Source organism: Mustela erminea, chromosome 14 (genome assembly GCF_009829155.1).
Source record: "Mustela erminea isolate mMusErm1 chromosome 14, mMusErm1.Pri, whole genome shotgun sequence".
Classification (NCBI taxonomy): domain Eukaryota; kingdom Metazoa; phylum Chordata; class Mammalia; order Carnivora; family Mustelidae; genus Mustela; species Mustela erminea.
This window is the reverse complement of record NC_045627.1, coordinates 19,104,974-19,128,674: the sequence shown is the minus strand read 5'-3', so window position 1 is coordinate 19,128,674 and position 23,701 is coordinate 19,104,974. Positions and strand designations below refer to the sequence as shown.

At 42.3% G+C, this 23,701-nt stretch overlaps 2 protein-coding genes across 4 annotated transcripts in view; both read left to right on the top strand.

Annotated features, from left to right (window-relative positions):
- Positions 1–6,728: 6,728 nt before the first annotated feature.
- Positions 6,729–7,276, top strand: LOC116573610 (oxysterol-binding protein-related protein 9-like; the record flags this gene model as incomplete). The annotated part of the gene is made up of 1 exon (XM_032313772.1): positions 6,729–7,276. A coding segment is annotated over one exon (474 nt), but the record flags the coding sequence as incomplete, so codon positions are not given.
- A 950-nt stretch (positions 7,277–8,226) lies between these two features.
- Positions 8,227–23,701, top strand: part of A1CF (APOBEC1 complementation factor) — a 79,540-nt gene continuing 64,065 nt past the window's right edge. For 2 of the 3 annotated variants that reach the window (XM_032313421.1, XM_032313420.1), the window contains exon 1: positions 8,227–8,307. The gene's annotated coding sequence lies outside the window, so the exon portion shown is untranslated. The remainder of the gene's footprint in view (positions 8,308–23,701) is intronic. The other variant, XM_032313422.1, reaches the window with a different exon arrangement.

The window sequence follows — 23,701 nt, the reverse complement described above, 5'->3', positions numbered from 1 at the left end:
GCATCTGCCTTGGGCTCAGGTCATGATTGCAGAGTCCTGGGATCGAGCCCCACCTCAGGCTCCCTGCGGGGAGTCTGCTTCTCCCTCTCCCACTCCCCTGCTTGTGTTGTATCTCTCTTTGTGTCTCTCTGTCAAATAAATAAATAAAATCCTTTAAAAAAAAAAAAAAGAAAGAAAGAAAGAAAGAAAGAAAGAAAGAAAGAAAGAAAGAAAGAAAGAAAGAAAGAAAGAAATGTGTCCCAGAGAAAGCAAATGTGAAACCTCTTTGGAGGGACCCTCCTTCACAACCCAGGAGGCAAACTCGGGTGACCCAGGATTCCCTCATCTGAAAAGCCCCTATTGAATATAACCTCGAAACCTAAAATGACAAACTTCGAGGACACAAGACACTTTCAGAGAGGGAGGACAGAAACAACAATTCGACCACGAATCACCTCCTATACTATAATTATCATGCATAGACCATAAAAGAAAGATGTTCGACATGTTTATGAAATAAAAGATGGAATTTAAAAACAAAGGCAAACAAGACTGCACAGCTCTGTCAAAAGAAACCAAACAGAACTTCTAACACACTAACACATGCATCTACGTTCGTGCATATTTATTCAGCCAAGTTTAAAAACTCCATGGAGGGATTAAATGGATGGTTCGAAGGCAGATTAGGGTGTGGAGAGGAAATTCATGACCTGGAAGCTGTAGCTAAAGAAGTTACCAAAATGTATCTAATCCGAGTTGTAAAGAGAGGAGAGAAGCTCAGTCCAGGGACACATGAAGCTGTGAAGGTCAAGAATGTTAGAGAAATGAGGGAAGACGCGTGTCGCCAAGTGCAGGAAGTAGAAGGCTTCTCGAACAGTCTGTGGACACAGGTCTGGCAGTGAGGAGCCATGCAAGAACCAGGTCTGCCCCGTTTGCATGGACCACGGTGCAGCACAGTGTGTCCTGGAGAAGAAAAGGAATGTACCAAGTGCCAGGCATGACACAAACACGTCGCTTGTTTAGTCCAAACAAAGTACAGTAAACCAGAAATCATCACTCCCATCTCACAGAAGACCGATGTTCAAAGACATTAAGGAACCTTCCAAAGCCACTCAGAATGAACAGTAAAAGCCCATTCCTTTCTCTCCAACCCTGTGCCATTTCCCGGTGCGAGACCCCTTTGCACAAAACATGAAACCCCTTACTATCTCATCTTCTCTTCTTCGAAACAAAAGGAAATCACCCTCCTGCTCTAATCACTTCCCAGAGTGGCCACAAGGATAAAACACAAGTACAAGCAACATCTGAAATTCTAGAGATCTGTGATTCTCAAAGCACATTGACATTGCTGACCCTCTGGGGTTAACACATGGTGTTGCTACCCAACTGTGGCAATGACCTTGGAGCACCTCAAGGGAGGCACTGGTTTTCACAGTAGTGCATTTTGGGCTGTCATAAAAATCTCAGTTTCCTGGTCGGTGGGATAAGGTAAGGACAGTTAAACTTCAAGATTCTTTATAAAACAGATTAATGTAAAATTAACATAGATAAAAATTTTCTGTGAATCTGGCTCTGGGCTAAGCATTTTCTGCACCTTCTCTCCTGAGAGCCTCACCTGGACCTAGGAGGTAAGTGTCGCTGTTGTCCTTATTTCCAGATGGGAACAGAGGGGCTCAGGGAAATGGGAAGACACACCTGAAGTTAGCTTGCGGTCAACCGTTAGTTGATATATCAACCCAAGTGACTGGATGGCAAGGTCCATTCTTGTTCTTAAACGTTATACTTCATTGACTCCTAATACTGACATGGTTTTTGAGAAGAACCAACAAAAGTGCTTTGCAAAGGACAAGAACACACTCCAAAGCTAAGTTTCCATTTTGTATAAACCACAATGAACACACATCAGGAATTAGGCCCATTTACAGCCATAACCTCAATTTTGTTTGAAAAGTTAATATTCTCTTCACAATAATCTTGCCATTGACTTCAGCTTTATCATTTAAAAAGGTATTAATGCACAGAATTAACATTTTTTTAAAGATTTTGTTTATTTATTTGACAGACAGAGATCACAAGTAGGCAGAGAGGCAGGCAGAGAGGAAGGGAAGCAGGCTCCCTGCTGAGCAGAGAGCCCTATGTGGGGCTCGATCCCAGGGCTCGATCTCAGGACCCTGGGATCGTGACCTGAGCTGAAGGCAGAGGCTTTAACCCACTGAGCCACCCATGCGCCCCCAGAATTAAAATTTTATTATTCTATTTCTGTTATTAACTCCCAAGTCCTTCCGGTCTTTACAAGAATTTTTTTTTTAATTGATGAATGTTTTCTTATTTGGATGTGGAAAACTTGGGTTTGCTGAGTTAGCCAGAGATGGTTTTATTGCAAAAAAATTCAATATGCCCTAAATGATATCACATAGAACTTCTCAGGTTCTTTGTTCACCTGAAGAATTCAAAATGTCCGTTAAGAGTGAGGAGTAGTGTGCTTGTGTGAAAGGCGGGGAAACATCATGTTTAGGCCATAATTATTTTATTTGTGGTGTGTGTATGTGTGTTGCACACCATACAGATATATATATATAGATATACACACACACACACACACATAGATATATACAGTTATATATATATTTTAAAGTAGAATTAAATCAAAAGTAAAGTAAACTCAAGGAAGTAGATAATAACATGATCATTAAAAAAGAGATGATCTGGAGCACCTGGGTGGCTCAGATGTTTAAGTGTCCAACTCTTGATCTCAGCTCAGGACTTGTCCTGAGTTCGAGCCCCATGATGGGCTTCATGCTGGGCATGGAGCCTACTTAAAAAGAGAGCGATTGAGAGAGAGATGATGTGATGACCCTTCTGAAGAAATTATCTGAAAGTTAGCAGAGATTTTCCTGTGGGAAGTTTTTCTTTACAGTAAAGAAAATAGAGCACAGCAAATTACACAGATTAAAGACCAATGATTGGTGTTCTCTAATATTAATAAAGGAAAATACTGCCTTGGTGCCAGATTTTTTTTTTTTTTCTAAAATTGTTCTTTTACAAAAAGCAGTATTTGCTTTTGCTTTGGGGCTGAAATAATATTGCTTAAAAAATAAAACAATGCAACATCTGGAAACTCTAATTTCAAGATCATTCACCAAACCCAAGGATGACTATGAGAAGGAACAGGGACGGGGAAGAGGGAGCTACTCCATTCGTGTTTAAAGGACAGAGTGTGGAGGGTCGGTCGCTCTGGCAGCCATGATTTTTAGAGGGAAGCTGGACTAGATAAATTCTCAAGTCATTTTATCCTACAATTAGGTTATATTGAAAATACTATTCAAAGGTGTCAGGAGAACCAAATGCTATTTCCTAGAACATGAAGCAAAAGAGAGTGTGTGTGTGTGTGTGTGTGTGTGTGTGTGTGTGTCTGTGCGCGTGCGCATACATGTGCATGTTTTAGTCAGTTCAACACTAGATGGCTCTAGTTACAAAACCTGTACATTTCACAAGTCTAAGATCCTGAGATGTGACAGCAGAGAACACACAGTGTCTAACCTTGTGGATCAGATTCTGCTCTCCTCCCAAGTCTTGGAGGCATTAAAAACAGCACCAAGCTTTTATTTTTAAACGACTTTATTTGACAGAGAGAGAGAGAGAACACAAGCAGGCAGAGTGACAGGCAGAGGGAGAGGAGGAAGCAGACCCCGCTGAGCAGGGACCACACCTCAAAGCTCCATCCCAGGACCCTGGGATCATGACCTGAGACGAAGTCAGCCGCTTAACCAACTGAGCCACTCAGGCAGCCCAAACACCAAATTTTTAGGTTGAAATACTGTGCCCCTCTGGAAGAGAGGGCTTACCGAGAAGTGCTTACGTCACGGATTCAAATGCTGCACTGACACAGCCTTGAGGATGGAGGTTTAATTTGCTCTGTAATTCTTCCTCTCCATGCTCCGACAGTACGCTATTATTTTCAAACCACTTCCACATCTGCCAATTCATTTGATCCTCTCTCCAGCACCACGAGGGAGATGTTGTCCTCATCAAAGGCAAGGACACTGACACTTCCACAAGGGGCAGAAACTTGCTCAAGGTTACTCATAAGTAATAGCTCATACGTGATATAGCACCTAAATGATAACATTAGCACTGGATTCCCCAAGTACCAGCTCCCAGCTCAGAGTTCTTTCTACACCCTAGACAAGGAGAGAGTATTACACGTTTGCCCTATGTAGTGTGTCTGGCATGGCCCTTTCATTTTCTAGAATACTCCATCCCAGTTCATTAAATACCCCCATCAAATACCCAAAATATATTTTGAATTCTTAAGAAATTGAGAACAGTGAAGAAAACTTTCATGGAGGTGGGAGAGGGAGGATTCGGGCTAGGAGGGAAACGTCTCATTCTTGGTAGTCTTTGGCTTTGAATTACCTTTGAAGTTTTTTTAAGCTTCGTGTTTTACCTAAACCATCAATAAACAATGAACACTTTTTACCCAAATACACAGCTCTGCTGGGTGGCAAAGTCAGTTTGATATTTAAGGCAAAATTAGTTAAAATCCATAAACCAAATAATTCACATGCAAATAATTGCTGAAAGCGAGCATTTAATGAGCGCTTAGGATGGACTACTCTGCAAATCTCTCGCTTCATCCATTCTTTCTTGCTCCGGTGCCACCACCCTAATCTCAAACCCATTACCTTCCATCGCCTCTCCAACAGGTCTGTCAGATATGTCACCTGCCTTAAATCCAAATCACTGACTCTTATTTGAATATGTATGCGACTACACAACTCTAAGACAAGAAACTCGAAGACAAGAGAAGGGGAGAGGCAATGTTATCTCAAGATGATTTATTCTCAACCTTATACCCAAAATAGACAAATGGATCATGTGGTTCACTTCCTTAAAATCCTTCCAGTGACTTCCCACTGTCTGGGAACAGCACTGGAAATCCATGGCTCTAGGCTCTTCTCCCCACTCTCCCCTCACACCTGGCCTTCTACCGGATATTTGAATGGGCTGAAGTCATTCAAACTCAGGATGCCCACTGTGCTATGTCCACCTGCCGTGATGTCCAGTTCCACACTAGCTTAGGTTCCCACGGGGAATGCTTTGTGTACCATTCGGTCGGTACCCCTCGCTAATACTTATGCCAACTCCATTTAATGAAGTATCACGAGGAGTATTTGCTTGATCTACTTAGTCCACTCCCGAATCCCTGAAGACTAATGTATTATTTTGAAGCTTTTAAAATTGTGCTTCACCATCAATTTTAGATCATAATGGGTACACAGAGAGAGAGACACAAAATGGAGGAGTTTCATGAACACACCCCTTCTGCATGCAATTCACTTGATAATTTCTGCTCTGTTTTTTTTTTAAATTTTATTTATTTATTTGACACAGAGAGATCACAAGTAGGCAGAGAGGCAGGCAGAGAGAAGAAGGGAAGCAGGCTCCCTGCTGAGCAGAAAGCCCAATGTGGGGCTCGATCCCAGGACCCTGGGACCATGACTTGAGCCGAAGGCAGAGGCTTTAACCCACTGAGCCACCCAGGTGCCCCTCTGCTCTGTTTTAAAAATGTTGTCTGCAACCCGGTTTATTGAGTTTACAGCCACTAAGAGACTCAACCCTCACGTGAAATAACCACTCATCTAACACGGTGCTCAGCCAATAGTAGGGCCTTGATGATTATTTACAGAACAGACAAATGAAAAAAATATTCACCAACCGCTACTTAAAATGATTTGTTTTCGTCTGCATTGGATAATAGGGGTTTGATTATGACTTTGTCTCTCCCCAGAGAATGGGGCCCCAGAAGGGCTAACCCTGCCTATTCTGGGTACATTTATTTCCCTTGATTGGACTGATGGGATCAGGTCATGGGGTGATCTCCTCCTGTCCCCATGCCCCAGACTGTCCCCTTAAGTACCCTCCAGAAAGAGAGACTGTTCATTATTTCCCTGTTGATGGCAGACGTTTATATTCCTATCCCTGCAAAAAAGAGAGGACTTAGAAAATAAAGAACTTTCCAGCAATATCTTTATTTTTTTTAAGATTTTATTTATTTGACAGACAGAGATCACAAGTAGGCAGAGAGGGAGGGGGAGAAGCAGGCTCCCTGCTGAGCAGAGATCTCCCCCCCCCCCCCCCCGCCAATGCAGGACTCGATCCCAGGACCCTGGGATCATGACCTGATCTGAAGGCAGCAGCTTAACCCACGAGCCACCCGGGCACCGAAGTTCCAGGAATATCTTAATGACACCAAATGCCAGAATGAGATTTCTCTAAAAAAAAAATAAACAGGGAAACTGCTCAGTGGGGCCCGGTCCCAGGGGCTTGTCCAAGGATATGTCCTTCATGCATCTGTAGGTCTGTGGGGAACTTGAGTGCCCCCACCCCCACCCCCATGAGCTCACTCCCAGGGCACAACTCCAGGGCAAAGCACGTGTTCTGTCACCCCGGTCATGCAACACTTTGGAAGAAGTAGAGATAAACCGACGCTTGCACGCGTCTGAGAACTGAAAACCGGTAGCAGAACGAACATTCCAGCAATAGGCATTATGTCCTGCATTTTAGATTCCGGTGTGCTTGGTTGATGCCTCTCTCTCTCTATGTCTATACGATGGAAGGATTGTTCATTCTGTGCGTTTTCATGGCCCACATGCTTCTGTTAATAGTTGGCTCCTAGAAAATCTGACTCCTCTTACTTGAACTATCTATCCCCACAGTGCCCTGGGGATAGAAAGGCGCAAGAATGAAACATCAGTTGTTCCAAAACTGGCTATAGTGCAAATATCGTCTTCCACACTAAACCTTTCTATGGGGGCAAGAAGCACAGAATTACTTCTGAGATTTTTTCTCCAAATAAGAAGTCTTTTTGCTCAGTTGAAGGGGAATGGAATGGTTTAATGTATGCAAAATATGCAACAGGGGAAAATGCAGTTTTTATAGATACCAAGAAGTTGCCTATAATTAAGAAGAAAGTGAGGAAGTCGGAAGATCAGAATGAGTATGAATCCCGCTGCCTTTGGAAGGATGTCGCTTTCAACTTAAAAATCAGAGACATTGATGTGGCAACCGAAGCCAAGCATAGACTTGAAGAAAGACAAAGAGCAGAAGCTCAGGAAAGGAAGAAGGAAATTCAGTGGGAGACAAGGTTATTTCATGAAGATGGAGAATGCTGGGTTTACGATGAACCATTACTGAAACGTCTTGATGCTGCCAAGCATTAGGTTGGGAAATGCAAAGTTTACACCGGACGACCAGGGCAATAGGCATAATTAAGCAGCAGTCTTCATTTGGAGAACCTATTCATTCCCTTCTTATTGCAGTGGTTCCTATCTCAGGGATACTGGACTTTATGATGCAGATGAACATTTAAAGCTAGAAAAGCTTAAAAAAAAGCATAACCAGGTGAGGGTAGCCTCTATTCTATGGGGCCTGCGGTTTCTAAACCCTCAGGGTAAAATGTACTCAAAATTGGGAGGGCTTTGAGTTTTGTTTTGTTTGTTTGTTTTTTTAAAGTGGGCTTTATACCTTTAGGATCTTCCTCTATAGACTAGAGCTCTTAATGAAGAACTTAGAATCTCAAGGTTAGTTCTTGAAAATGTCCCTTCCTTTATTCTTCAAAAATCAGGGTTACCACTGAGGTTTCAAGCCAGGAACAATAGCTTTGGATCTCACATAACCCAGTCCACAGCTGGTGCCCTCTTAAAACCCAGATGAGCAGCTTGCATAAAAAAGAAGCCCATTTCCCCAGCCCCTATTTACTTGGTTATGTAAATGTTTTGTGTATTTCAGTTTTTGTAAGCCAGCGTTTATCTGCATACTTGACCTGAAACTCCACACTTTACTCCATGTAAAACAGTGATCTAAAACAGCATGAACAAAAGGAAGAAAGCCAGACTCTCCCAGATTTCCCCTTAGACTTAATATCCCTTCCGCGGAACAGAGAACAGGGGAACTAACGTAAATAAAAGCTGAGCTGCCCAAACTACAGTGAGTTCCGCTTTTTAAAACACGTAACTCAGGACAACAGCTTCAAAAGCAATATTCACATCAACGGTTTTTAACACAAAATATATTTTAATGTCGTCCACTAAGGAGCCTGGCCCTTTTGTAGATTCTACCGCCGTGACCCAGTTATCTGGTCAAAGGGCTGTATGGATGCAAGGGACAGGGCGAGTTAAAGTTTAACTCCCAGGAATTGTAAACCAAACCTAAAGCCACTGAACCTTTGGAGTTTGATATGTTGATTAGAGCATAACCAGAGTGACACGTTGAACTCGCCACAATCAAGGAAACCTTTTCCGGGTGGGGACCTCTGCAATCACTCAGGTACGGTCCATGTGTTTGGCTATTTCTTGCTTCAACTCTGTGAAACTGTGCATTGTGGCTCAGTGGGAACGCAGCGAGAAGAGCTTCTATCCTACTGCCTAATGCAGGGAGCTTTCTGGCTGGGTTTATACTAATGGAGCAACCTGAAAACAAGAGAATATACTTCAAGAGTCACATAATCTCAGAATGAAATGGCTGCCTCTTCTGGTCCTTGATTTAATCTATTTCTGAGCCAAAAAAGTAGATTTACCGCCTTGGGTTCAAGAGTACGGCTAACGTTTATGAGAAGTTTATTTAGCTGGGAGCGTTGGGGTTGACTGTGGGCTGTGGTCCTAGGACCCCTGGAAATATACAAAATGTAATTACAAGAAGAGCATTAACATCAGTGGTAGATTTTGATTTCTCTGTGTAGGTCGTAATTCCTATCATAACTTAGCTTTCGTATTTTCAATTCTCTCCTTACCTCTCCTTTGCCCTTCGCAACCACCCAAAATCTCAAACACAAAACCCCGAAGAAAAGAAACCCACTCAAAGTCATCTTGGTGGATTCTTGCTATCTCTTTGGCCAGAATCCTACTCACCAAAGGAACGCCTTAAGCTGTTCCCTTTTTCATTCTAGCAAAAGAAAAAAAGAAAGGAAGGAAGAGAGGAAGAGAGAGAGGGAGGAAGGAAAAAGAAAAGAAAAGAAAAGAAAAGAAAAGAAAAGAAAGAAAGAAAGAAAGAAAGAAAGAAAGAAAGAAAGAAAGAAAGAAAGAAAGAAAGAAAAAAGGAAAGAAAACAAAAACAGACTTGGAAAATAACTGGCTTTGAATGTGTTAAAATCTCAGCCTTGGGCATAGCTAATTATTAGAACTTTTTCTCGGGCTGGTTTGGGCGACGGTACTGCAGTGGATATATTTTCCCATGATCATTTTGTTCACTCCAGAAAGAGGATTTGCAACCAAAACAGGCTATGATTGTATCTTAAGAAAGGTGTCAGAGCACGTAACAGGAATATCCATTCCTGCCAGAAATCTTCAACTCTGATTGAAATACTTTTGTTCCACAATTACGAGAATGAATTCCAAGGAGAACGGGCTCCAAGTTAAACAAGAGTGTTTACAGGAGGACTGTTGAGCTATGTCTTGCTTATTTTCCAGAAGGGAAGGAACACGGAATTATTTGTGCCCTGTGCAAGATTAGTGTTTTGCAAAATATACACTGACAAGCTCAACTTTCGTTAGAATTTAGAAGCTTCAAAGGTGTGTTGGTCTGGTCTGAAACATCCTTCATGATTATGTGCTGGAACATACACAGTAGGAACAGAGGTCTGGGGAGAACAGTGAGTGCTCTAGAATAAACACGGACCTGTTTATCTCTAGAATAAACATGGACCTGTTGCAGGGCAAAGACCTTCCCCTGCGAAATACAGAATGATAGAGAGACGACTTATGGGTTCACATTTTAGGGCCGTATTTTCTGGAATTTTATTGATAGTGCCCATTTGAGATAAATCTCACATTTTGCTCTTCCAATTTATTATTTATCGGGTATAAGGGAAGGGGAAAGAAATTTGGAAAAAGAGAGGAAAAGAAAAAAAAAAACTTGGTGGGCAAATACAAACTGACATGTTGGATAGGAATACGCTGAATATTTAGTTATTATTTTTAACTGGGCTAATCCCAAATTGTTTTGTGCTGTTTCAAACGTGACATTTCCTACCCTGTAGTCAGTGGATGTTCGTAAGTGTGGCTCAAAAAAAGTGACCCCGTTGTCAAGTGGAGGAAAGGCAGTCAGATACTTTAAAGCAGGTCTTGTTATCACGTGAACGTCTGGAGTGAAACTAACAATGACAGATGTTGGTTGAGCCTTATATGGGCAAGCGTCGTCCTCAGCACCTTCCAGGGTTCGTCTATATTATTCTTCAAATAGTCCTATAAGGTAGATACTATAATAACATTTTACTAATGAGCAAACTGAGCAGGGATTAGTTACCTCGCAGACTCAGCATCACCCAGGCGGGGAACAATGAGCCGGATTCCCCAGCCGGGTGGACAGACCCCGGAGCCCAAGTGTGTCACCATTGTAACTGTCTTCACAGGCACTGGGGCATTACTGTGTGTGTACGTGTATGCATTTCTGGTGAGCGTTGGGCAGTGCGAGATGTTTCGTTTCCTCGCTTCGTTTACAACAGAACGGCTTTTAGGAACGTCTATTAACGTGTCTCAGGAAGGGATTCCTCAGAATGCAGATTAAGAAAGAATAAATCCTTTCGAGAGCTCACACCCAGTGTTCATAAAACCAGAACCCACTGAAATTACCAGTGAAACCATCTAGGGACCTGAAGGTCTAGCTGTCTTCCATCAAATAGGACCATGCCTCTTTTAGACACTTTGCAAATTCATTCTAGAAAGAACACTACTCTCCCGACAGAGGGTGGCTGGAAGGCAGGTTCCCAAGTTCCCGAGCTCTGTGGCCTCGGGCACACTACTTAAAGTCCCTGAATCTCAGATTCCTTGAGTTTGCCATGGGGGTAGAAGCCACCTTACAGAATTCGGTGAAGATTAAATGAGATGACACAGCAAAACAGTTGAAGCCAGTCCCTGGCGTTCAGTAGGAATTCAGTGAAACTCTCTTCCCCTTCCCATTTCTCTATTTGTAACAATCTCCAGAAAAATATCCAGAGGCTTTCCAAACTTACCTAGTAGCTGCTCTGTCAAAACTCTGATAGAATAATAATAAAAAAAAAAACTCTACTGATATAGTCAATCAAAAACTATACACAAATAATAAAAGTTCTGATTAGTCACCAAGAATAACCGTGTACTAGACAAAAAGACAGAACATCTTACTTTCTCTTATTATAAAAAGACAGCAGCAACAAAAACACAACATAGCATGCTTTATTTCAGAGACTGTTGCTCAAGGAAACTCTTAGCTAAAATAGCCCAATGCCCTTTTCCCCGAAACCCACCGGGCAGCCTGTGGTGGCGTGTGTTCATTTCATCACACAGCCCGTTGATGTTACAAATCTGTTTCAATAACTGTCTTTTAAAATACTGTCATCCCTCAGCAGGCTGGGGAGGACGCTGGGTACTGTTGCACAATTGTTGTCATTACCTTATGTGTCTCTAAATGACTCAATCAGTTCAAACAAGATGGTATTGATCGATGGAGGATAAACACCATTTGATCTTACTCATGGAAACAGTAACCAGGCTCCTCTGAAGTGTAGTTCTAACAGCCCAATTCCCCCCCCCCCACCCCAACCTGGGGGAAAGCATCTAGAAAAGGGGAGACAGGACTGCAGTGACATTACCTATTAGAAATCTGAATCCCATCTGCTCCTTGCAGATCCTATAAGATGCAGGTGATTGTTAGGGAGTGTTTCCTGCTGATTGGATCAGGGGAGATGGCTCATGTATCATTTGAGTCCATCGACTTAATCTAATCTGAATCCTGGTCTTAAAAACTACATAGAAGCTTTAATTGGATAAATTAAGGTTTTGTGTTGAATATTTTTGATTCACCCAAATCAAAAATTTGAATATTGCCTTTTATAATAATGGCTGCTTTGACTAAAATATGCTGGTAACTTGAGCTCCCTAATTTGATTTTTTTAAAGGTTTTATTTATTTATTTGAGAGAGAGAAAGAGAACACAAGTCAGGGGAGTAGGAGAGGGAGAAACAGGCTCCTTGATGAATAGGGAACTCCCCCCACTCCATGCAGAGCTCAACCCAGGACCCCAGGTTCATGACCTGAGCCAAAGACACACACTTAACCAACTGAGCCTCCCAGGCCACCGAGGCTCCCCACTAATTTAATTTTTTAAAGATATATAAACTCAGCTTTTTTCTTTTCCTTATACAGCTATGTCTGTGGAATTTTATAGGGTATTAGTGAACCTGTGGAAAACATTCACCAGGTTTATTTCAACAGGGCTCCATCCCTGGTAAAAGGAGTAGGAAGGCCATAGTATGGACTAAGATAATCCCCTCCAGTCTGCAAGGGTGTGCACAGTGTTCTGCCCCCAGCAACAATATGGCTACGGAATTAGCATATGACAATTTGGCCAGACAGAATGACCAAGAGAGAAAACTGGTTTGCAATTCTATAAAATCTCGCCTTTGGTGATGTAGTAATGTCCCCTCTTCTTCCAGTAGTTAAAAATGAGCATTGTTTTGGGGTGCTCAACTGATTCAGAGAACACTATACTTAACATAGCAGAATCCACTACTGTTGCTACCTTATTTCTATAGAATATTCTAGTTTACAAAGCATTTTAGACAGAAGCATTTCGACTTTTCTTTAAAAGATTTATTTATTTATTTGAGAGAGAGAAAGAGAGCATGAGAGGCAAAGAGAGAGGGAGAATCTGAAACAGACTCCCCACTGAGTGCAGGGCCCAACCTGCACTCAGGGCTCTATCTCACCACCCTGAGATCATGACCTGAGTCAAAATCAGAAGTCAGACACTTCACCTGTATCAGTCACACCTGTGCCATCAGGGACCCCTAGACTTTTTTAAAGCCAGATTTCCTCATGGTCAATGCAGCATGCCTACTTTCTTCAAGGCAGCTCAGCCATCACATCTCATTCCAACTGTGAGAAGCTGGTTAAATGCAAGACGCTCACACAGAGTCTAGAAGCCTAGCGGGGCTCTCAAAGCAGAGGCGCATTACGTCCGGAGTTCACCTACCGTGAGGGACGTGACTGCCCCGGTGATGAGTAACTAAGAGGTTAGATGAAACTGGGAAGAGAGGGTGCGAATCCCTGCAGAAGGTGAGAGGAATACTAGTCCCATAGGAATCCTTGAAGGAAAGGATCCTACAAAGATTTCGAGTACGGCACATCCAAGAAGTGAAGAGAGGGAGCCGGGCTCCCTCCTGGAACATCGGCTGGGTGTTTGTAGGGTTTCTGTATCGAGGCAACTCTTCCTTCTTCCTCTCAAGTGATCTTTCTTATTCTTCCGTCTAGCTTTTCTGTTAGGACTAGATTTAGGGTTCCTCTTTCCAGCTGGGGGCTTCTGCGTAAAGTAAGTTGGCTTCTTAGATTTAAGCCCTAATCCCTCTGGTTACTTTCCCCGGCAGTCAGAGATCAGATGCTGACACCATGCGGCAAGAGTCTGTGTTGGCACATGGACATGACCAGGTCAGGTAGCCTCTTGCCTGAAGGTCCCCAGCAAAGCCTCACAAGGCAGGCATTGACTGCTGGCCAGTTAGAGTCAGTGCCTTATGATGACGACCATGACAATGACATGAGGAATAGCTCTTCCAGACTGACATAGCTCCTGCCACATGCCGAGCACAGAGATGGACTTGTTCAACCCTATGGGATTCTGTGGAATGGGTTCTATGGCTATGCTGTTTTCCCAAAAAAAGAGGTCAAGCCTCAGGACCATGGAGAAACTTCCCCCAGGTCACAGGGCTGGAAAGTGGTGAAGACAGTAGTGAACCCCAACAGTCTGGTGTACACCACTGTGCAGACAGAGTGTGACCAGAGCATGGAGAAGCACTGGATCTTGGAACTGGAGCTAAATTTTGAGGTCCTCTACTGGACAGAGAAGAACAGAGTTTCACCAAGGACAAAAGACATTTTGGTTGTTGTTAGGGAAAGAACCCAAGTGTAGACCCCCAGCCCTCAGTAACTGCCCTGAATGACTTGGCTTCCTCATGCCCAGATTCTGCGAGGGTCTGAACACAGCACCTCCTACCTGGAGGCCACACCCTTCTCCCCAGGGAAAGAAGAACTGGGCTGCTAGGTCTGTAAATGCTCAGGGAGCCCCAGATTTAAACTGCCCTAATTTGGAGCTTTAAATGGAGACCCAGAAGTTCCCAAATAGCAGCTCTACCAGCCTCAATGGAATTATTCATTTAGGATAACAAGAGCGTGCTTCCAGAAGTTCCTTGTTAAAATACACATTATTTGGGAGACAGGGCATGAGTGATAGGGACACTGTGAGGTACTGACATTCAGGAACACATTAGCCTAAAATCGCTTAGCAAATTAACTAGCCTGGCAAAGCCCACCAAGAAGGGCATTTAGGACAAGTCGATTGTGATGGTAGGGAAGAGAAGACGGAGAGGAGAATGGCCAAGGATAGAGGTGTCGTGGGGAACAAGAGGAAAATGTAAGGTATTTGAATGATGGCTATTTGTCTGATCTTTGAGGAAGAATTTACTTATTAATTTCGAATGATTATTAAAGACATTTGAGCATCACACTTAGCAGATTCCTCCCTGTCTGTCCCTCACTACAGAACAGAGAGTTAAGACAGGTGTCCTGGCCAGAACAGGAATCATCCAATAATGTTAGTACATGGCCCTGCTTTTCCAAGGCAGAGATGTTCTCCATCACGGGCAAGGGCTCCTAATTAAGCCGGGATAAAATAATTGGAAGGAACCTGGGTCATTAGCAAGGTAACAGAATAGAAATCTGGATCTTAACACCAGAGGGCAAGCCTCTTGGCCTGTGTTGTTTTCATGGTTACTATGAAGAACATCAGGACTCAAAGTCACTTACAAATAGCAGGGTTAGGGACGCCTGGGTGGCTCAGTGGGTTAAGCCTCTGCCTTCAGCTCAGGTCATGATCTCAGGGTCCTGGGATCGAGCCCCGCATCAGGCTCTCTGCTCAGCATGGAGCCTACTTCTCCCCTCCTCCTCTCTGCCTGCCTCTCTGCCTACTTGTGATCTCGGTCTGTCAAATAAATAAAATCTTAAAAAAAAAAATAGCAGGTATGAGACAAAAACACAGGTATGAGATAATATAACCTGTGCCCAAATCAGTCCCCTACAGGGGCACAGCAGAAGACCCCTGAAGAGAAAATTATGGGGGCAGGGGCTAAGCAGAGCATCAGGACGGAGGAGGAAAGGGCTAGGGATTAGTGTCTATTTCAAGGGGAGCTGCTGGATGGAAGGGAAGGAAGGCGATCCCTTGGGTTTGCTGCGTTAATCTGTCTGCTGGGACTGACTGACGGACTCCGTGCTTGTATTCAGCATTATTCTAGACGCTGTGTTGGATACAAAGATGTATTGCACTTTTGTTCCTAACTTCAAGGGGCCCAGGAAGGGTTCCCCAGGTTTCCTATCTCAGTTTTAGGGTATTTATTCTCTCCCTTCTCCAAAGTCTCTTACTTTGCTGGAGAAGGAATACTATTTTCTGTGTTATACTGAGGGTTCCTGAAAGACAAGAAAGTTATCCTATTTCTTTTTCAGTGTGCAGACCTACCACCTTGCTCTACACAGAACAGATTCACACTATTGTTTGCTGAATAACAGAGCCATCTAACTGTGGAGAGCAGGACAGGAGGTAGAAGAGGCCAAGAAAAACAGCATTGAGTGCCCGGTACCCCCACTCTGGGCTGTGTACTTGTCCTATCCTTTTGGATCACTATGGCATCACCATGAGACAGGCATCCTGATCCCCAATGTTGAAAAGAAGAAGCTGGGATCTGGTGAAAACAACTTCAGCCAAGTTTACAAAGCTCTTAAGGGTAAAGCCCCTACATTAGAACCTGAGTCAGTCTAAATCCATGATGCCATGGTGTGTCTACTGGGCCATGATCCCCACTTGGGAATCAAGGAATGAACAACAAAGGGGAAAATACTGTGTGCTTTATTATTAGGTGGTGAAACTAGAAAATTAGGAGGGAACCAAGTGTGGAGTAGTCCGAGAGGCTATATGAAATTCCCATTCAGTGCAGCAAATGTGTATTAACTGTGTCTACTAAGTTCCAGGCTCAGTGGAAGGGCTGGAGATAAAAGAATGAGTGTCCGTCCTTGGCGAGGGCATGGTCCTCCCTCTCTTCATTTCCCCACCAGTCCCCACACTAACCTTTCTGCCTCCAACACATTCTCAGCAACACTCATAGAGTTTCCTTCCTAAAGTGCACAGGGGCCTGTTAGAGTTCTTCTGTGCTGACTTCATAATAAAGGAAGAACACTCTGTCCTGCTGGGATGCTGGTCCTCTAGAGCCCCCATCTCCCTTCTTCTCTGGACTCCTAGGCTTCTGGACCAGTCTGAGTAGAGGAAAGTTATCCCCTGGAAATTAATACAAAGTTGGGTACTTTTGATAGGTGATGACATTGGTTGCCAGCGCTGCAGAATACGGGGCCATAAGAAGTCTTTGAATAGGAAAGTAACATAATAAAATGGTCGAGAAAATTAACGAGTGTTAACACAGAGGATGTTAGAGTTAGAAAAAAGGTCAGAGGCCAAGGTAAGACAACAACCCAGGTATGAAATGATAGTTGCATACATGGTAATTGATGGCCGTGGGAATTCAAAAGAAGAAGGGCAAGTATCAGAACTCAGGGGCTGACTAGACATAATGAGAAAGAACTTATAAGGACAGTTTATGCCAAGGTGTGAAAATTAGCATATAATCAGAATTTCTATAATCTGGTTTCAAGGATTTGAGCCCAGGCATTCGGGGTCTGGAAAGGGAACATAAAGCTGTTTTTCATTGCACGTGTCACATTCCCTTAGGGCTACTGCACTATAGAGCTCCAGAGAGTTGGACTTTTGTAAGCTCCACTCAAGGATCAAAAATATTTTATTAATCGGTAGTTGGCCATCTTAGTGAGAATTGAGTGTTTGGCCTAATTTTTCCAAATTGGTCTCAGGAAACCAGATGCAGCAATTAAGCTCAAAAGGACAATCTCAACTAGAAAAAAAGAGACATAATAACATGAATCCAAGAATGAATGAAATACAGCACTGACAGCTCATCAGGCCCTGTAATCTGTCACACAAATAATTGGTCCCAGGCCTATGGAATAAACATCTGCTTTTAAGCTGAGACACATCGACACGGCACACTGGGATTACCACTTTCCCAATTTCTAAGAAATTAAACATATATGCAAAGACTTTCTACTCCTCTTAGGATACACCATTCTAGAATTTCTAACCTTTGCCAATCCTCTTTCCGAGGGATCCTCAAGAGAGTGGGGCACAGTGGAAAGAGTGGGGTATCATTACTAAGTGAAGACAACATGGCCACCATCTGTAGCCTCATCTTACAGTTATTGGGAACATGCCCACACTGAAGCCATATTTGTATAAGTATTGGCCAGGGTTCTCCAGAGAAACAGAACTGGTATTCCAATCAGTGCCTATACAAAAATGGTTTTGTTGTTGTCATTGTTCTAGCACCTGTAAGATACCAGTACTGGCAACTAGCACCTCTAAGATACATCTGTCTGTCTATATCTATCTGTTCATCTAAAGGGATTTATTTTAAGTGGTTGGCTTGCATGATTAAGGAGGCTGATAAGCCTCAAACCCTGAAGTTGGCAAGCCAGAGACCCAGGTCAGATGACGTATATTTCCAGCCTGAAAGCTAGCAGGCACGAGACACAAGAACCAGTGTTTCAGCCCCAGTGAGTCCAGAAAAGATGGATGTCCCCGGGAGGGCAGAGTTCTCTCTCACTCAACTTGTTTTTGTTCTATTCGTGTCTTCAATTGCTTGGATCATTCTATATTTAAAGTTAATCTCATCCAGAAAGATGTTTACAGACACACCCAGAACAATATTTAGCCAAACATCCAGGCACCCCGTGGCCCCGTCCAGTTGAGACATAAAATTAGCCATCATAGTAGAACCTTAATGGAATAGAGTTCATATGTTGTCTGGTTGTAAAGCTCTGTGTTTCTTCCCCAATACCTACTCCGCCCTCCAACACATGCTGTTTCCACCTGCTGTTCAAGTTTTCCCAAATCATTTTTGGATTAAAAAAAAAAAAAAGGTGTTCATCTCTCAATCTTCAGTATTACCAACAAAAGATCGCATGTGAGGGTCTTTCAGAGTTTCTGATAGTTCTGTTCAAGCTAACTCGAGGCTGAAGCATTTGAGGAGTTCACAGGGTCAGAACCAGTTACAAAGGGAAGGGGTATATGGAGAAGTCTCCTGTGTGATATTGTGATAACAACACTGGCCACCAGGCCAGTATAGACACCCTCGTGTCTACACGCATTCATGTCCTCACACACAGGCTTGGGAGTTCAGAAATATATATATACTCCTATAACTATGCACCCCCCAGAGGAAGCAGCTTGAATTTGTCTCATTCCGGGAGACTGTGGAAAGCAGCATGGAAACTAGGCACAGTGGGAATATAAACAACTTACTGGTTGGTCCTCATGGAAACAGAGTTGCAAACAGATCACTTGAGCCAGAATCTAGTAAGAATGAGATTTTTTTTTTTTAAATTTCTAAACACTACCATTAAGGAAAACATGTCTTTATTAGGAATGATGAAAACGTAAACAATTATTAGAGAAAATATGGAATCATCCACCCATTTCTCCTATCATCTAGTGTCTACCTTTCTTTTATAGGCTTTTTCCTCTCTTTAATACCATGTTCTTTACATGATATCTATCCCGTCTCTTTGGCAGGTGGGATAAATTCAATTACTGTCCATTGCTTTGTTTTGACATTTAACACGTATAGACTCAAGCTTCATTCAGCAGTTCCCAACTCAGCTGCCAATTACGGTGACTTTGAAGGCTTACAAAGTAACCATTTCCAGGCCCCCCTCCCAGACCAGGAGAATCTGGCCCCCTCTGGGGTGAGGAGGATCCTGCCCCAGTGCAGATGATTATAATGTAAAGCCAAGCAGGGAGTCTGTTCTTTCTCCATAGCTCTCGCTCTCTGATCTGCTGTCAGCCCTGTTGACTAAAGCTATTCTTAGATGATTTCTTTTTAGTGCCAGTTTGGAGTATGCTGAATAGTGGTACAATATTTTAAGGATAGGGCCCTGTTTAGCAAGTGATGGCAAATCACGATTAAGGAAAGCATGCAAACTGGACACATCCTCTGAGAAGATTACAGTAGAGTTGGTTTTTAGATTATGATAAGGGGCGCCTGGGTGGCTCCGTCTGTTAGGAATCTGCCTTCAGATATGGTCACAATCCCTGGGTCCTGGGGGTTTGAGCCCTACATCAGACTCTCCGATCAGCGGGGTGTCTGCTTGTCCCTCTGCCCTTCCCACCCACACACTCCCACTCGTGCTCATGCATGCTCTCTCTCTCTAATAAATAAATGAAATCTTTTTAAAAATTGAGGAAGGGAGATTTAACAAAATGCATGTGACTTGCTAAAATCCAGAACTGCTTGCAATGAAATCTGAAAGTTCTATTTTGACAAAACATGTGTAGGTTAATGCTCTCTCTCCTGCATTTCCTTGTGCAATTTACAGTTTCAAGCTAAATCCCAGGGATTTAATGCCTTCTTGTTGATATTTAAAGGGCATTTTAAGCAAATAAGTGTGAAATGTCTTTTGAAATGGATCAAATGTTCCTACTCTATTCAATCTACTTCAAAATATGTTAAGAAGCAGGAGGTGTTCCCATTGGACTACAAGTTGTGCAGTTTTAAATACACTTTTTAAATGAAAATACATGGTTCTATTTGAAATTAACTTTTCCGTCAAACAAAACAAAATGGTGGTCTAGGTGTCAGGACTGTTTTGCAAGACTCTCCCGAGAGTCTGGGGACTGTTTTCTTTTCAAATGAAATTGTATCTAATTCCTGGTTTTGAATTTGTACTTAAAAAAAAATTAAAAAGATGAAAAAAATTTGAAGAACACACCTTCTTACTCCTTGCATGTTTACAATGCCGAGATTTAGTCCGGGGGCAGGGGAGGGGTGTGTGTGTGTGTGTGTGTGTGTGTGTGTATAGATGCGTATGTATATACATACCTGCACAGACAAGGACACACACACAAAAACTACAATACAGTCATTTGTCTCTTGTACCTCTGCTCATTCCATTTCTCTGATAATGTTAAGTCAGTAGTTTCCCAATGGAATTTTGTCTGGTATAGTTTTATTTCTCCATAGATATTTTTGCAGCAGTGCAATTTCCCTAGTGTCTTAGGTTTTGCTATTTTAAGTTACTCTATCTAGGACTTCAAATGACTCCAAATAAGACGGCATATAGATTTAAGCGTCAACAAACAGTCCTCAAAGTATCAGCTGGCCCAAAGCCTCTTTGCCAAAATAACTGTTTCTTGTCAAAATTACACCCATCAGCATTGCTTCATTACAGCTCTTAACACCTTTGTCTTAAAAGCAGCCGATACCTTCCAGGTAGAATCAGCCACTTTGTTAGTCAGGGCTGTCACCAAGGGAGGAGAAAGAACAAAGTCAAGGATTAAAGAGAGTAAGAGATGGGAAAAGGAAAAGAGGAACTATATGGACATTTGAAGGTGGACGCAGAGGGACAGGGAGGAGACCCGCCCCCACAACTGTTATGTTTGGTGCCTACTGGAAGTACCTGTGTTTGTTAGCCATCAGTGCCCCACATCAGATGTCTGGCCCATAGCTGGCACCCTCCTCTCTGGCTGTCTACGATTCAGAAGAGCTAAAGGTCAAGGGGAAGAAGGAACCAACACTTCAAATGTAAGAATACAAATTAACATGGGCTCCACGTCACATCCTACCAAGTGACACGTCACCTGGTCATCTCTGAATGATGCTCCCCATTCTGCCAGGGAGCACGAAGGCTGAGGTTTCAGGGGGGTATGACCAAGTGCATAGCAGAGAGCTGGCAATGACCAGGTATCCACTTTGGACCATGTGCAAAGTGGGTCAGACACTGAATGTGTCCAGGTGAACCATCACACGGTCTACCCACAGCACTACTCAGATGGTCATAGCCCATTTTCTTTTTAGCAAAAAGGCCAAGTTACCATAGTGCTTTAGATGACCAAAACCATCTGTCCCTATGGAAGAAGATACAAACTCACAGTATCCATGCTTCACCAGTTTCCTCCTATCATGGGGTTCTCCATAGAAACTCTTTAGGAAAAGCCAGATAGATACTATAATCTCCCTACTTCTTCTATGCCATTCACCTATTTCCAAATATAGTAATGAGGAGCACAGACTCTGACCCCAGAGTACCTGGATTCTAATTACGGGTCTCCCGCCAGTTACCTGGGTGACCTTGGACAGACATATTAACCAACCTCCCTAACTTGATTTATTGTCTGCATCATAGGAATGATAATACCTACCCCCACTGAGTTTTTATGAGGATTAAATGAATTAGGTTTGAAGTTTCTGGAATATAGCATATAATAAGTGTTCAGGAAAGGTTAGCTCTCTTATTATTTGAAATCTTTTCAAATTTTGCTATGTGATAGGCAAAGCCAAGGTATCTTGTTTTTTTTTTTTTGTTTTGTTTTAACTTACCTTTTCTGAGCTGATGACTACATTTAAATAAGTTTACAAACTCTTTTTGTTTCTTTTTTTCTGTGAATTGACTGCCTGTGTCCTTTGCTTATTTGTCCACTGATGGGGGCAAATCATTATTCAGTCAGTTTTTATTCTGGATCTAAAAGTATTCATTGTATATTACAGATACTTATTCTTGGTCTATTACATAAAAACAGCAATCATTTTCTTCCTGTCAGTGGTTTCCTTTCAAATTTGTTGTACAGAAGTTTATAATTTTTTTAAAGCTTTATTTATCTGAAAGAGAATGCATGTGATGAGGAGGAGGGGAGAGGGAGAGAGGGAAAATCCCGAGCAGACTCCCTGCTGAGCACGGAGCCTGAGGTCTGGCCCCACTGATGCTCTGTCCCACGACGCTGAGATCAAGACCTGAGCTGAAACCAAGGGTCAGATGCTCGGCTGACTGTGTCCCCCAGGCACCCCAAATCTGTTAGTCTTTTTATTTGTGGTGGTTACTATACCTGGTTAGGAAGCTCTTCTGCATCACAAGATTATAAAAATGTTCCCCCATCTTTCCTTCCAGTAGTTACACTGTGTTTTCGAAGACTTTTCCATTAATCCACTTAGAATTTCAGTATGTGCTCTGATAGGGTGGGCCAACTTTTTTCTCCAAGTGTCTATGATCTATCCTTTGAAATAACACCTATTGGCAAATTCCAACATAAACAAAACTATAGGTCTAGGCTTCTTTGTTTCTTTCCATTTATCTATTTGTCCATTCCTATGCCTGTTTTAATTTTAACTTTGCTTTAGGTGGGTTCCCAAGAATACTATAATTCAGTACAGGTTGTGGCATTTCCTGAATGTTTTACCTGCCAGGTAAACTTTAGACTCATTTTGTAAAAAAAAAAAAATTTTTTTTTTATTGGTGTTTAAATTGGTTTGCATTAGATTAATCACATGGGAAGAACAGATCCTTTTTTTTTTTTTAAGATTTTATTTATTTATTTGACAGACAGAGATCACAAGTAGGCAGAGAGGCAGGCAGAGACGGGGGGAAGCAGGCTCCCTGCTGAGCAGAGAGCCCGATGCAGGGCTCAATCCCAGGACCCTGAGATCATGACCTGAGCCGAAGGCAGAGGCTTTAACCCAGTGAGCCACCCAGGCACCCCAAACAGATCCTTTTTAATAATAACACTTAACATATATTCAGACCTTAGATCCTTCAATATAATTTTATTGTTTTCTTCCTAAAGAATTTGAGTACTTTGCCTTACGTCTATTCTTACGATTTTGTTTCTATTGTTCAGACCTTCTCATATCATCTGCTATTTCTGCTTCAATGATGAACTTGTTTTGACTGTTCTTGTGGTGTTCCTTTATTCTAATTGTTCTGCACAAGAAGCCCCAGTAGCCTAATGGATAAGGCATTGGCCTCCTAAGTGTTCTGCACAGTTGATTTACTGGTCTTTAATGAGAATGATCTTAGGCACCTGGGTGACTCAGTGGGTTAAGCCTCTGCCTTCAGCTCAGGTCATGATCTCAGGTCCTAGGAACAAGCCCTGTATTGGGCTTTCTGCTCAGTAGGGAGCCTGCTTCCCTTCCTCTCTCTCTCTGCCTGTCTCTCTGCCTACTTTGTGATCTCTGTCAAATAAATAAATAAAATCTTAAAAAAAAAAAAGAATGAATGATCTCAGTGTTCCAGTACTAAGTATGCTTTCTGTGTGTTTCTGATGCTTCATCAAATTAAAGATGTTTTCTTCTATTACTAACTTAGCAAGTTTTTTTCCTAAACCAATAGTGGGTGTTGAATTTTATTAAGTGCCAGTTTTAATTTAATGGGATGATCATTTTTTTTCTTCCTTGTCACTGAAATGAATTAATAGAATCCCTAAAGTTGCACAGTATTAGTATTTTGGTGATAAATGCAATGTGTTTATTGCATATTAGTATTTTAATACCTTGCTGTATGTAGTTGATATCTAGACTTACATGTGATATTGGGGTTCACAGTTTTCTATTTTGTGATCTATTTGTCTGGCTTTATATCAGAGAGATGAAATTGACAGATTTAGTATAAGTTCTCCTTTATTTTCTATGCTTCAAAAGCTTTAATGATAGAATTATTTGTTTCTTAAATGATTTGGAAAAACTGCCCAATAAAACCATCTGGACCTTGCATTATTTAGGAAGAAGACAATGAGTTCTTTCATTACAGTGTGTGAT